Source organism: Hyperolius riggenbachi, chromosome 5, assembly GCF_040937935.1.
Source record: "Hyperolius riggenbachi isolate aHypRig1 chromosome 5, aHypRig1.pri, whole genome shotgun sequence".
Taxonomy (NCBI): domain Eukaryota; kingdom Metazoa; phylum Chordata; class Amphibia; order Anura; family Hyperoliidae; genus Hyperolius; species Hyperolius riggenbachi.
Window position 1 is genome coordinate 441,161,854 of NC_090650.1, and position 14,590 is coordinate 441,176,443.

At 46.1% G+C, this 14,590-nt stretch overlaps 1 protein-coding gene across 1 annotated transcript in view; it reads left to right on the plus strand.

Moving 5' to 3' along the window:
• The window catches only part of OPLAH (5-oxoprolinase, ATP-hydrolysing), an 80,185-nt gene that overhangs the window by 20,790 nt on the left and 44,805 nt on the right, over window positions 1-14,590 (plus strand). Inside the window, exons 7-11 of the mRNA XM_068238115.1 lie at window positions 3,714-3,879; window positions 4,971-5,109; window positions 9,698-9,765; window positions 10,901-11,166; window positions 13,314-13,426. Of these exons, the coding sequence (XP_068094216.1) occupies window positions 3,714-3,879; window positions 4,971-5,109; window positions 9,698-9,765; window positions 10,901-11,166; window positions 13,314-13,426 (752 nt within the window). The remainder of the gene's footprint in view (window positions 1-3,713; window positions 3,880-4,970; window positions 5,110-9,697; window positions 9,766-10,900; window positions 11,167-13,313; window positions 13,427-14,590) is intronic.

Genomic DNA, 14,590 nt, shown 5'->3' on the forward strand with positions numbered 1-14,590 from the left:
GGCTTTTTGGTCCCTTTTATCCCCCTATACATTCCTAGTAGTTTGGGTCACCCTGAGCTGCTTGGTTACTCTCTTGGTAATAGAAGAGGCAGTGGTGGACTCACCTCCTCCAAGCAGAACATACGACTGTGGCTTTTCAGTCAAAACAATTTTATTGGATACTCCAAATAAAGTGCAACGCGTTTTGCGAGATACAAACCCGCTTCATCAGGCAATAACAAATAGGAGTAAATAGCATCTGCCAGTATCATCAACACTGAGCTCCTCTGTCTTGAGGTCCCCTCTGTTCCCCGCCCCGGGTCCTCACAGCTCACATGCCTCCCCAAAGTTTTTCTGAGTGATACTGAGCTATTCTGAAGTGTGCAGGCTCAAGTTTCGGACTGTGCATGCGAGTGAAAGAAAACAAGCTCTTGCTTTCTCTGTGCTGACGCAATTTAGAACTTGAGCCTGCGCAATTCTGAGTCGCAGCCCATGACAAGCAGGTGCTTCCTAGTTTTCATATTTGACAAGATGATTCTGTTGAATATAAAGACAACCAAGAACAGAGGGCAGCCCAAGGACACTTCTAAGCAGGTATTACAGGCCACCATGGGCTTCGGTCATTTTTTTGTCCTAAGTTCATGAGTGCTTTAAAGAGAACCAGAGATGAAGCACCCTTTTGTATTTTACCTTATAAATCAGTGGGAACATGACAGTAAACAACTAATCTGCTCTTTGTTTCATTGTTCTCTGTTTAATGTGACCATTATCACCTCTGATAAGAATCCCCGACTGAGCACTCAGTCTAGCTTTGCTATGGAATGATTATAGCTGAGTCTGTCTTCTCTGGTGTCTTTTCAAGCCCAAGCCTGCCCCCTTGTGGCTCTGCTATAATGACTCAGCTATAATTATTCCCTGCAAAGCCAGACTGAATGCTCAGTCCGGGATTCTTATCACAGCTGTAACAGACACTTTTAACAGTGAGGATGAAACAGAGAGCAGGGTAAGTGTTTTCTCTAATGTTCTTACTGATATATATGGTAAAATACACAAGGGTGCTTCGTCTCTGGTTCCCTTTAAGCCTGGTACACGTTACCTGGTTTTTAATTGTTTTTTAATTGTTCTAATTTATATTTATATATTTAATAAAAATGGATCTTTTTGTGCATATTTATGAGTGGTACGGTTGTGTTCAGAACTACTTTTCTTTACTTAGTTTGTACCAATTGTTCCAGATCTTTTTCTGCACACTCCATTACTATTTATTTTCTTACCGGTGCTTGCCCAATTCCATTTCGCTGCGTTAAGCCTGGTACACTCATCCACATTTTCATTGACCAATTTTACCACCTCCCTGCAGTATGAGAGCTCACCTACACAATAGCTATCATTCATACAAGTGTTGTCGGTAATAAGAATCAGTGCGGGAAAACACTGCTGCCGGTATTTTACACTTCTGTGTGGTCATTCATAAAAAAGTGCACAGTTGCAATAGCAGTGAGGAGATTCCCCAAACTAGGCAGGTGGTAGGCTTGCGGAAACACAGGAAGCTGCCGAGTTGATACATTTCTCCGTGTTCCGCTCTACTGCAGCTGCCTGGGAGGTCTCTGTGTCTCCACTTAACATTGTTATCGCCACATCAGAGGGAGCGGTACTTCCCGACCTCACACCGCTTGCGGTGATCTTTATGAATTAACATTTTGTTACATTTGTTACGATAGTCACCGCACAAGGCAGTGATTTCTCACTCTGCTCGGTAATGTCAGCTTTTCATGTGGAAAGAGCCTTTATGAATGGTGATCTTGCTATGTGTCCGGTAAAGTCGGCTGTTTTCAGCATTTCCGCATGCGGGAATGTTTTATGAATGATAACCAATCTGTATTCAATACTTGTTGTCCTTCATACTACATGGAGGTGGTGAAATTGGCCAATCATTGACGTGTGTACCCCTTAGAGCTAATCTGTCAGCATTCATAATGAGGGATAAGTGATTCAATTTGGAATCTACAGCAGAGGGTATCAAAGTAAAATAAATATTGAGCCGTGTATGGGGAGCATGACTGGCCAATCGGGGAACAGTCCTGGGTCACAATGTAAGTGGCCAGTAAAGCCTGGTATACACTTTCAATTTTGATTGGCCAATTACTGGCTAATTTTACTACCTTCATATCAGAGCTGAATCGCTCACAAGGCAACCCAGGCAGGTGCCTTGGGGCCCCAGTTTGCATCAAGGGGCCCAACTGCCACTTCCTCTGACCCTTCTATTATCTTAGAACCATTCGAACGATAAGTAGGAGCCTTGCCTAGGGCCCCCATTTCCAAGGATGCTCACCTGATGCAATCACGAGTAATTTCGAGTCATTACTCGTGATTGAAATGAGGTTTAATTGGCGCAGGTGTGCGACGGGGATAATTTACCCATAATTCCGCTGTGCGCCCCGCGTTCCAAAGAGCTTCCGGCTTGAAGGAGGAAGTGCGCCGGTGTGAGGCTTGCAACGCGACCAATAGGAGGCTGCCAAGCTCTTAGGAAAGCGGGGTGCATGGCGGAATTATGGGTAATTAACTCCTTTTATCCCCACCGCACACCTGCATCAATTAAACCTCATTTGAATCACGAGTAATCGAGATTACTCATGATTGCATGCAGTGAGCATCCCTGCCCATTTCATCTTAATCCATTTTTGCTTCCTGTAGTATGAGGTCCAACAGATATGAGCAGATTGTGTAGATAAACCCTCATGCTGCATGAAGGTGGTAAAATTGGTCAGTGATTGGCCAACCATAGTTGAAAGTGTGTAGCAGGCTTAAAGGACACCCAAAGCGAAAATAAACTAATGAAATAAACAATTGTATCCATCTTCCTTCTCCTAAAAATGACTTTTTAAGATATGCCACAGCTTTATTTTATGTTTTAATCTACTTTTTAAGTTTTAACTGTTTTATTGTTTTTGCTCAATGACTCATTCATTAACGTATGCCAGAGCTAAAAAAAATCTATGAACTATTGGCCCTTAACTCTTTCCTGGTCTCAGAAGCCATTTTCTGCTAGGAAAGTGTTTTATAGTTGGAATCAGTGAGGGTCACACTGTAGTCACTTCCTGTCAGAGTCAGGACTGAGTCAGCCACTTACATACCTGATATTTAACTCTTTCAGGCAGAGAAAGAAAAAAAGGAACACAGCATAGCTATTTGTGTGCTGGGCACTGTTCATACACGTCTATCTCATCGTGTCACATGTCACTTCGGGTGACACTCCTTTAAGTCTGGCCAGTTCATCATGACTCTGTATGGTGGTGACGGTGAAGAAGCTACTCTAAAACACAAATATTGCTTTAAAATCTAGTTGACCTTGGAGAGAGCCCGAGGTGGGCTCAAAAAAAGAAGGCTACCGGAGCTGTGGGGCTGAGCGAATCAGGTAGCCACAAAAACCGCCGCTCCCGTGGGCCGCACTGGCCCACTTTCACTTTCATGACCCCTGGGTCACGACGCTGCACTGAGAGACTGTGTGTCTCTCACAGTGTGCAGGGAGGCGGGGGAGCTGCAGGAGGCGTGGCCAGGGGGAGAGAGCTGGCCAATGAAAGCTTTGGATACTACATGGATGGGATAAAATTGGCCAATCACATTGGATGTGTGTACCAGGCTTCCTTTGACTTGAAGCCTGGTCTCATTGTATCAGATGTTTGCATTGTTGTTGAATGAAATCACATGAACGTCCCCCTTACTTGTCTCCGCAGGACTTACAGGTTCTCTTCATGCGCTCTGACGGCGGCCTGACCCCAATGCACAGCTTCAGCGGTTCGCGCGCCATACTTTCCGGACCAGCAGGGGGCGTGGTAGGGTACGCCATCACTACCTATCGCCCCGAGAATCCCCAGCCTGTGATTGGCTTCGATATGGGAGGTGAGATGGAAGGAAAGCAGTTGCTGATCACTCCATATACCATTACTGAGCCACACACAGCCGGATCTTACGAGGTACCTCAAAATCTAACCGCCTTCTATACCTGGCTGTGGCCGTAGTTCGGACACTCCTCCATGTGTAACATTCATGTACAGCAACCGCCTCTCTCATGCACAGCTCCCTGTTTGTATCCTCCTCTTCAGTAGCTCCTACATGTCTAGCTGGCCCCTGGGCAGAAGCCACCGCAGGGCTGTGGAGTCGGTACAAAAATCATCGGACTCCTCAGTTTATGAAACCTCCAACTCCATATACTCAAAATTGCGCCGACCACTCGACTCCTTAGTTCATATCTGAGCATTTTGCCAGCGATTTCGGCAAAATGCTCAAGCGCTACCGCTTTTTAAAAGCACCAGCACCATAATACCCTATGGGCCCATTTTCACTTGGGCGATTTGCGTTAATTGCCAGTGATTAAAGCAAATAGGCAAAGGCAAATTTGTATCCTGCATAATTTTCAGGCGATTTCCCGGTGATCGCCCTTAGTGCTATAGAAGTGCTAATAGCAATCGCAAAAAATCGCCGAGTGTGAATGGCGGGTTTTTTTTCCGCGTTAATCGCCAAAAATTGCCAGAGCAAAATGCTAGCAAAAGCGCTAGCATTTTGCAAGTGTGAATGGGGCCTTAGTCTCATTTTTACAAAGAGTATGGATTTGGTTCAAAAATCTGAATCGGACTCTGACTCTTTAGTTTATTAAAACCACCGACTCCGACTCCATATACTCAAAATGGCTCCGACTCCACAGCCCTGCGCCCTAGGCCATGTGCTCTCCACTCTTTTCAGACATCTGGCCCTGTGTAAGGAGGTTAGTTGGAATTTTTTGGGTCACCCTTCACTATCACAGCTTTACATGACAAACTTTTTTTGAAATGAGAAAAAAGAAGCAGGATTCAGGATGTAGCAGTGAAACCGGCCTGTGCACAGCCGAGCAACTTATTTCACTATTCTCGCTTTTTTAATGCTCCAATGTATGCCGTGTGTTTTGGTCAGGAAGGTATGTGATTGCTGCACTGTCATGTCTCTGTGTCTGGCAGGCACCTCCACGGACGTCAGTCGTTACGCCGGAGAGTATGAACACGTGTTTGAGGCCACGACTGCCGGAATCAGTATCCAGGCTCCGCAGCTGGATGTAAACACAGTGGCGGCGGGAGGCGGGTCCATGCTCTTCTTCAGGTGGGTGCTGGGAGACAGGTGCTCTTCAGGGGGGTGCTGGGAGACAGGTGCTCTTCAGGGGGGTACTGGGAGACAGGTGCTCTTTAGGGGGGTGCTGGGAGACAGGTGCTCTTCAGGGGGGCGCTGGGACTCAAAATCCTGTAAACCCTAATAAAATGTGTTAATAATGATAAAAAATGCAACAGAACATTTCCTGAGCCATCTCCACAGCGTTCTGTAATCTTTTCACTGCACTTTCCATCGGCTCTCCTGATTGGAAACAAAGAAGGTGATGGGCTCACTTAAACAGGGCCATTTTTAGCAAAAGGCATTCCAGAGCATTGCCTAAAGTGCCATTGGTCCTGGGGGGCGTCATGCCCCTGGATTAAGCACCACCTGCCAAATGAAGCCCCGCCCGAGTGAAGCCCTACCTCCCACGGGTGTTCAGACACCTGCTTCTGCTCTGTGTGTGTAGCAGCGGGAAGTTTTTTTGTCCTGAACAGAAGCATAATTGCCGCTCCCAGGAGAGCAGAAATCACAAGGTATGGATAGTAAAAGTTGCAGGCAGCCTCTGCTGTGTCCCTCTGTGCCACCTGTATCCCCCTTAACAACCCCCTTCCCGTTCATCCTTCTGCCCCATGTGCCTCCTCCTGTCTCCTTGTGCTTCCTCTGTCCCCTTTTGCCACTATGCCCGGCCCTTTCCTGCACTCCCCCAGGTTAGTGTGTAAATGCAGAGTACAGTGCAGCAGAAGCTGTGCTCTCACCTCTCTGCTGGAGTCCAGTGCTGTGCCTGTGTGACCATCCTGTCTGTCCCCATCCCATCCTGCACTCCCCCTACTTAGTGTGTAAATGCAGAGTATAGTGCAGCAGAAGCTGTGCTCTCACCTCTCCGCTGGAGTCCAGTGCTGTGCCTGTGTGACCATCCTGTCTGTCCCCATCCCCCTCCTGCACTCCCCCAGCCTAGTGTGTAAATGCAGAGTATAGTGCAGCAGAAGCTGTGCTCTCACCTCTCCGCTGGAGTCCAGTGCTGTGCCTGTGTGACCATCCTGTCTGTCCCCATCCCCTTCCTGCACTACCCCAGCTTAGTGTAAATGCAGAGCATAGTGCTGCAGAAGCTGTGCTCTCAGCTGGAGTCCAGTGCTGTGCCTCTGTGACCATCCTGTCTGTCCCCCTCCTGCACTCCCCCAGCTTAGTGTGTAAATGCAGAGTATAGTGCTGCAGAAGCTGTGCTCTCACCTCTCCGCTGGAGTCCAGCGCTGTGCCCGTGTGACCATCCTGTCTGTCCCCATCCCCTTCCTGCACTCCCCCAGCCTAGTGTGTAAATGCAAAGTATAGTGCAGCAAAAGCTGTGCTCTCACCTCTCCGCTGGAATCCAGTGCTGTGCCTGTGCAACCTTCCTGTCGGTCCCATGCTCCCTTAATGCCAGCTTCTCACTCTCCATGTTGTGTGAGTGCAGGAAGAGGGTGTGTAACGAAATGCAACAGGATCGGGGGGCTGTGTGTATCCCGGGCACTCCCAGTATTATGTATCCACCTTAAACTGTGGGGGGAGGGGTTGACGCAAGACTTCTTGCCTGTGGTGACAAGGCAGGAAACAGCCCTGATCCTGAACTATCACATTCTCAGTCTTTTCTTTAAAGAGAATCTGTATTGTTAAAATCGCACAAAAGTAAACATACCAGTGTATTAGGGGACATCTCCTATTACCCTCTGTCACAATTTCGCCGCTCCTCGCCGCATTAAAAGTGGTTAAAAGCAGTTTTAAAAAGTTTGTTTATAAACAAACAAAATGGCCACCAAAACAGGAAGTAGGTTGATGTACAGTATGTCCACACATAGAAAATACATCCATACACAAGCAGGCTGTATACACCCTTCCTTTTGAATCTCAAGAGATCATTTGTGTGTTTCTTTCCCCCTGCATCTCTCATGCACTGAAGTTACAGGCTGCTCTTTTCTTCCTGCAAACAGCTTTGCCCTTGTCTGTAATTACTCAGTATGTGAAAGCCCAGCCAGCTCAGAGGACGATTTATCCAGCTTGTAAAAGATAAGAGAGAAGAGAGAAGCTGTTCTAATCCTAAATAACACACAGGCAGTGTGCATAAAGGGGAGTTCATAGCAGAACCACAACACTGAAGAACTTGGCAGCCTTCCAGACACAGGCCGACAAGTCTGACAAGAGAGAGATAAGTTGATTTATTACAGAGACTGTGATAGTACAAAGTACTGCAGTAAGCCAGAACACATTAGAATAGCTTTTTGAACTTGTAGGATGATAAAAAACTGGATGCAATTTTTGTTACGGAGTCTCTTTAAAGCGGGATTGTAAGCATAAAAATCAAATTTCAACAGCACCTGGTCTGAGTGTATTAAGTGATAAAGATGCTAATCCAGCATTAAAAACTTTCAAAACTTTTCCTGCTGTTATGGTTTGGAGTTATCACATCACAGGCCCTTTAATAGCCATTGCCAAACAGTTGCATGCTGGGGGTTCTTTTATCTATAATGTATTCCTCCTCTTCCATTTATTTCCCTGCCTACTGCTTATCTGAAACACGATTCCCTGCTCACTTGTGTTTACAAGCAAGGCTGAAGTGACTCAGCGATTGGAGGAGAAAATAAAAAAAGTAAAGGGCAGAAATGACATCAGGATTTAGCCTAAACTGTGGGCAAAAGACATGGTTCCCACCAGGAACAGAATTCTCTTCATTTACCGTACTATATAACATTCACTGAAATCAATACGTGGACAGTACAATCCATGTTATGTAAGTAGATCAAGTATTTATCTACATATATATGTGTTTTTTTTCCCCTGGCATAGTATGGCTGATCCTACTGCTTTAAAGAACTGGTTGATCGGCATGACATATTTTTTCATAGATCTGACCGCAACTAGTTTATATATCCGGCATAGTTTGAGATTCTTTATTGCTGTGGAGGATCAACTGAATACTAACTTTTTTTATTTTGAACTGAATCATCTTGTTGAAAAATAATTTGCTAAAAATCATTAATGGGCACATTTAGGCATGTGCTGCTGACTCCTCCTCTTCCCTGACTCCTCCCCTTCCCTTTTTAACGGGAAGATCTTCACCTCAGATACTCATTTATCAATAAATTTCACCCTAATACCAGCAATATTTCCCCCCCGAATCTTCAATGAAGTGGGTCTTTGACCATCAAATGTGTCGGACAATTTGTATGAACTCGTAGCTGTTTGTTTGCTCCCCCATTGGCTGAAGTGTGATTCGCACATGATCCGCTCAACTCTACCGTTCTGGTATTCTCTATCTGAATTCTGATTGCAGCTGAACGGGGGAAGGGATACTGATCAGAGCTCCGCCACACATTTCAGTGATTTTATATACTTGGGGTAATCACCTTCACAGAACTAGGGAAGGGGTAACTCCAGCCACTGTGTAGTTTATTCTTTAAAACAAACCTGAACCTAAAATAAACTTATGAGATAATGAGACTGTATGTGTAGTACAGCCAATGCATGCTACACACCGTGCAATTTCCCGTCCTATAGATGGGTCAAATAGATTTCCAACAGATCCGATCTGATTTTCGATCGTTTTTCTAATCAATTTTCCATACACTTCTATACAAATTTGATCAGACAAACCATCGGAAATCAGATTGGACCTGTTGGAAATTATCTATTTGACCTGTCTGTCTGATTGGGAATTTGCATAGTTTGTACCAGGCATAAGGAATAGAACATTCGTACCAAAGAAAAGTCTCATATTGTTTTCCAGTACAGGAAGAGTTAAAGGAAGTCTTTAAGCTTTTTTTTTTTTTGAAATAAAAACTTTCACTTACTTGGGGGCTTCTACTGGCCCCCTGCAGATATCCTGTCCCACACTAGTCCTCAAGGATTCTCCGGTCCCCTGTCGGGGCTCACTTCCCATTTTTTTCATCTAAAGAGACAAACGCCACTGCGCCTCCGTGGTAATGGCCACGTGCATCCTCTCTCTCCCGCTCTCCTAGCTGGGAGTGTTCTGCGCAGGGGTAGTACAACGTTTCTCGTACTGCGTCTGCGCAGGACGCTCTCGGCGACACGAGCGAGGAGGTGTGTGGCCATGGCCGCGCAGGCGCAGTGGCGTTTGTCATGTAAGATGAAAAAATGGGAAGTGAGCCGCGGCGGGGGACCAGAGGATCCTTGTGGACTGGCGTGGGACAGGATATCTGCAGGGGGCCGGTAAAACAAATAAAAAGGGGGAAGAGGGCCGCGGCAGGGGACAGGAGAATCCTTGTAGACCGTCGGGGGCATAGGACGTCTGCAGGGGGCAGTTAGAAGGCCCAGGTAAGTTTAAACTTTAAAAAAAAAAAAAAAAAAGTTTCAAACATTCACTTGTTATTTGTGCAAAAGAGCTTCTCTGAGCTATTTGACCCAGCTGGGTGGAATACAGTCCTGTTTTCTGAAGCATTAAACAGCTAAGACACAGCGAGAGACAGCTTGAGGTAATGTTATACTACACATGCAGTTCATTATTCTATCTTAATTTTTTTTCTGCTTCAGATTTGGTTTAAGGATGGAAAATCCAGAAGATGAAGCAGTCAGAAAACTAAAAGATGCCTTATTTTATCCCCTCTATCTGCAGGGCGGGACTGTTTGTGGTCGGCCCAGAATCTGCCGGAGCTCATCCTGGTCCTGCGTGCTACCGGAAAGGTAATATCGGCCTCATGTCACTCTAATACTACAGTACACCGAGCATCGGAAATCATAACCCTGCAGCCGGGACGTCTGCTAAACACACAAACCCAAACATGAATGTTTACACAGCGGGTGTACGATGTGAAATTCTAATGTGAAATTTCGTAATTAATTTTGCATGTAAACATCCATTTATGTTACACAAAATTTTGCGTAATTTCGTGCAGAGTTTGCCGGTTAAAGGATACCAGAACTGACATGTGACATGATGAGATAGACATGTGTATGCACAGTGCCTAGCACACAAATAACTATGCTGTGTTCTTTTTTTCCTTCTCTGCCTGAAAGAGTTAAACATCAGGTATGTAAGTGGCTGACTCAGTCCTGACTCAGACAGGAAGTGACTACAGTGTGACCCTCACTGATAAGAAATTCCAACTATAAAACACTTTCCCAGCAGAAAATGGCTTCTGAGAGCAGGAAAGTGTTTTATAGTTGGAATCAGTGAGGGTCACACTGTAGTCACTTCCTGTCTGAGTCAGGACTGAGTCAGCCACTTACATACCTGATATTTAACTCTTTCAGGCACAGAAAGGAAAAAAAGGAACACAGCCTAGTTATGTGTGTGCTAGGCACTGTACATACCCATGTCTATCTCATCATGTCACATGTCACTTCAGGTATCCTTTAATAGCTAATCCTCCATACATGCTATCATCACCAAATTATTTTGTACCTACTATTCTCCTTAAACATATGTAGCAATTTTGGTGTTGGTAGCGCGTATGAGGACTTTGATGTTCACTGCTAAATTCAGCACAAAATTATGCAAAAAAACAAATGATTATATGAAATTAATTGAATTTACAAATCATAATAGGGGTAATTGCCAACATTTACATTAAATTTCGTGTAATCGTAATTGGCTGATTACAGTCATTACTATCAGTTAGCTAGTACACAGAGCCCATCTTTTTTTCTTAATTCCTGTAGGCCAATCTGAATTGATTTACACTCTACTGTTTATTGTTGTAAAGTTAGTTGTCCTTTGCATTACGCTTACACTCTTTAGGAAATCCCCCAAACTTTTTATTTATTATTAAATCGCCTGTTCCATCTGGTGTGACGTCTGTAATCCTGTGATTTCCAGGGGGCCCCCTGACGGTGACGGATGCCAATCTGTGTCTCGGCCGCTTACTCCCTGATTACTTCCCTCGGATCTTTGGCCCCTCGGAGGACCAGCCCCTCTCTACAGAAGATACAATGCAGAAGTTTCAGGAACTGACCGCCGAGATCAACTGCTTTCAGAGCGGCCGCCCAGGAGGAGGAGCCTCTCTCAGCGTGGAGGAAGTGGCCATGGGCTTCATCCGAGTGGCCAATGAAGCCATGTGCCGACCAATCAGATCGCTCACTCAGGTGGGTGTCCTTTTTCAGTTGTTTATGTAAAATCCCCGCCTCAGGCCAGAGATGTGTGACGACATCTCTGGGAATCGCTGCTGTCCTCGTCACAGGGACACGTTTCCTCCACGTTGTATCTCACTGCAGAAATGTCAGCCATGGATACAGATGATCGGTCGGAGGCTAATACTCGCAGCTTGAAAGCAAAGTGAATGCAGCTTGCAACTGGGCCAAAGTAAACAAAGCGGTTGATGCAAATTTTGCAAGCTGTGTGCAATTTGCATTATATTTGCATAAAAGTGAAAATGATTAGCATGTCGCTGATTGTTTCTTGACAGAAATGATCATCAGCATCATGCACCCGCTTAGCTTGACTTGTAATTGCATAGAGTTGAGTTTCCCGGGGCGCGGGGACTAAGTGAGCACTCTGTCTTCAGTGGAGCCCCCTGTAGGAGACAAGGGATGCTGCCCCTAGTGGAAACTGGAAGCTTTGCAGTGGAATAACTCCAGATTATGGTCTCGGGGACTGACCCACTGAAGATGGGAAATGTGGATAACAGATATATACATTCAGAGATGGATTAAGATGTAATGAGGTCCTTAGGTGCCAGAGGGGGGGCTTGAGAAGGTGCCTGGTGGGCCCCGTGACACCCACTAGGCCTCAGGCACCTGCCTAGGTTGCCTGGTGGATGATCCTGCTCTGTGTACAGCAATGGGGAGTAGGGGTGATGTAGGCAGCTTGTGTCAGAGTCTGACCACACCAGCCTTTGGATCTTCACTTGTATTCTCTGCCCAGGTGGTACTAAGGGCAGTCTTGGTTGAGGCACTCCGTTTCCTTTTCTGTTTTTTCTGCACACACGGGTGCTGATATTACTGGGAGTATGAAGCAGAAGATCTTGACAGTTGGCAGAAGGACATGCTCAATAACAAGCTGAAGTCATGGCGGGGGGGAGGAGTGGCTGGATGGTGTACTGGTTAAAGAGAAACTCCGACCAAGAAATTAACTTTATCCCAATCAGTAGCTGATACCCCCTTTTACATGAGAAATCTATTCCCTTTCACAAACAGACCATCAGGGGGCGCTGTATGGCTGATATTGTGGTAAAACCCCTCCCACAAGAAACTCTGAGGACTGTGGTACTCCTGGCAGTTTCCTGTCTGTGAACCTTGCTGCATTGTGGGAAATATCTGTTTACAGCTGTTTCCAACTGCCAAAACAGCATGCAGCAGCTACTTCCAGTGACATCACCAGCCAACAGTAAAAATGTCACCATGTGATACATGTCAGAATGTAAATCAGGGATTTAAAAGATATTACAATGTGCAAACAGTGACTAAATCATTTATACATAATTATTGTAAAAATGAAGCACTTTTTTATTACATTATTTTCACTGGAGTTCCTCTTTAAGGGCACACCACCTTTGATGTGGGAGGCCAGGGTTTGAATCTTGGCTAGGATCAGTTCCTATTCAGTAAGGAGTCCTAAGGCAAGACTCCCTAACACTGCAGGATGACCCCTAGAGTGTGCTCTGAGTGGCTGCAGCTCTTGAGCTTTGAGTCTGATAGGAGAAAAGCGCTATATGAATGTTCGGATTATGATTATTATTAACAAGAGCAGGAGTCAATCGGTGGATCAGCACTGGTAGCAGACAAAAGCCTCAGGGAATAGGCTGGGAGATAAAGCGGGAAGGCAGACGTCAGATATTTTTGTCATTATAAATTTATATAGCGCCAGCATATTCCATGGCGCTGAGTGATCAGAAAAAAAGATATGATGAAATGGGTTCCTGGGCATATGAGCACTTTTTGCCCACCGCTGATGGTCACCCTGCTTTTTTAGCTTGATTTGCTGGGGGCTAGTATTCACCAGGCCCCTAGACTCTCTCCAGGTCCTAGGTTACTGCCTAGGGTGCCTTGTGGATGATCCGGCTCTGTCAGTGATACAATGGAGGGTTGAGGTGGCGGTGGTCCAACATTGTTCAGTGATCAGGAAGGAGGTTGAGGTGGGCGCCAGGCGAGGGTCAGTGATCAAGTAGAAGACCACTGACCTATCTCAAATGTAAAAAAAAAAAAAAATGTATTTTGTGGTTACAGTGGCTGCTTATTTAATATATCTACATTTATATGTTTTGGTTACTGTTTGTTTTCTTCGTCTTGTGTAGGCGAAAGGCCATGACACTTCCCGCCATGTTCTGGCGTGTTTTGGGGGTGCTGGGGGGCAGCATGCCTGCGCTATCGCCCGCTCGCTGGGCATGAAGACCGTCTTCATTCACAAGTAAGCGGACATTTCATTATATCACACAATCATCAGTCTATCGTCGTCACACTACTTCATCCGGCCTGCTGCTGCCCCAATTCTCAGAGGGCGCTTCCTGTAATCCTACTGATAAAAAAACATCTCCTTCATCTGATACATTTTCCATGCAGGAGATAATTTATCACCTCATCTACAAAATACCATTTCAGCAGTTAGCTTTCAAAAAGGTCAACAAATGGAGGGAAAAAATTGGGAGAAATGATTTGCAGTACTTCTTTTCCTTGCTGGCGGATACAAAGTTGTGAAAACATCTGTGACCAAACTTGGGTGATTTTTTTTTTTTTTTTTTTTTTTTTTTAAATCAGGATAACTGTCTGACATTTTAAACAGTGCTAAAACTTTTTGAATGGTATCAAGGTTACAAGAATGAGTGAGTTTATAGCACAAGTACCAAACGACTCCCAAGCATGATTCTCATACTCTTGAAGCAGAATTGTGTGAGCCAGACCTTAACCCTTTCGGGACCGGCTGCCTCCCTCCTCTTAAAGACCAGGTATTTTACATGCGGTGGGGGGGGGGGGGGGCGCATTTGGGGGGGTCAGGCAGCCAGATCCGTACTGTGGGCACTTAGCTTTGGTCCTCCCTGGGTGGCCAGGTGTCCCCCGTATTGATGGCAGCCTTTACTCACCTCCCAGGCTGCAGTGATGAGCAGCTGTAGACACCTCCGCTCTCGCTGGCTTCCCGGCTAGTACTGACACTAAGTACCGAGCCGCGGCTTGATGACGTCACCAAGCCGGGACCCGGCACTTGGCGTCAGTACAGCAGGGATGCCGGCCAGAGCGGAGGGGAGCGCCAATCGTCGGGGGGACGGGAACGGCAGGAAGGTGAGTGGGTCCTCTTCCTTCCCCCCCCCCCCCCCCCCTACCACCGCAGCTCTGTAAGTGATCACTATGTTCCGCCGGCGATCATAGTGATCATGTGATCAGCACAAATTCGCGATGGCTGCTGATCACTGAGGGGAGATGTCAGCTGTCATATGGCAGCTTAATCACCCCTCTTCGGTGCGCACGATCGCGTCGGGATGGTGCGTTAGCGCGGACGTTGAATCAACGTCCAGTCAGGGCAGCAGCACCACTTGCTGGACGTAGATTCAAACTACGTCGGTCCCCAAAAGGTTACAGG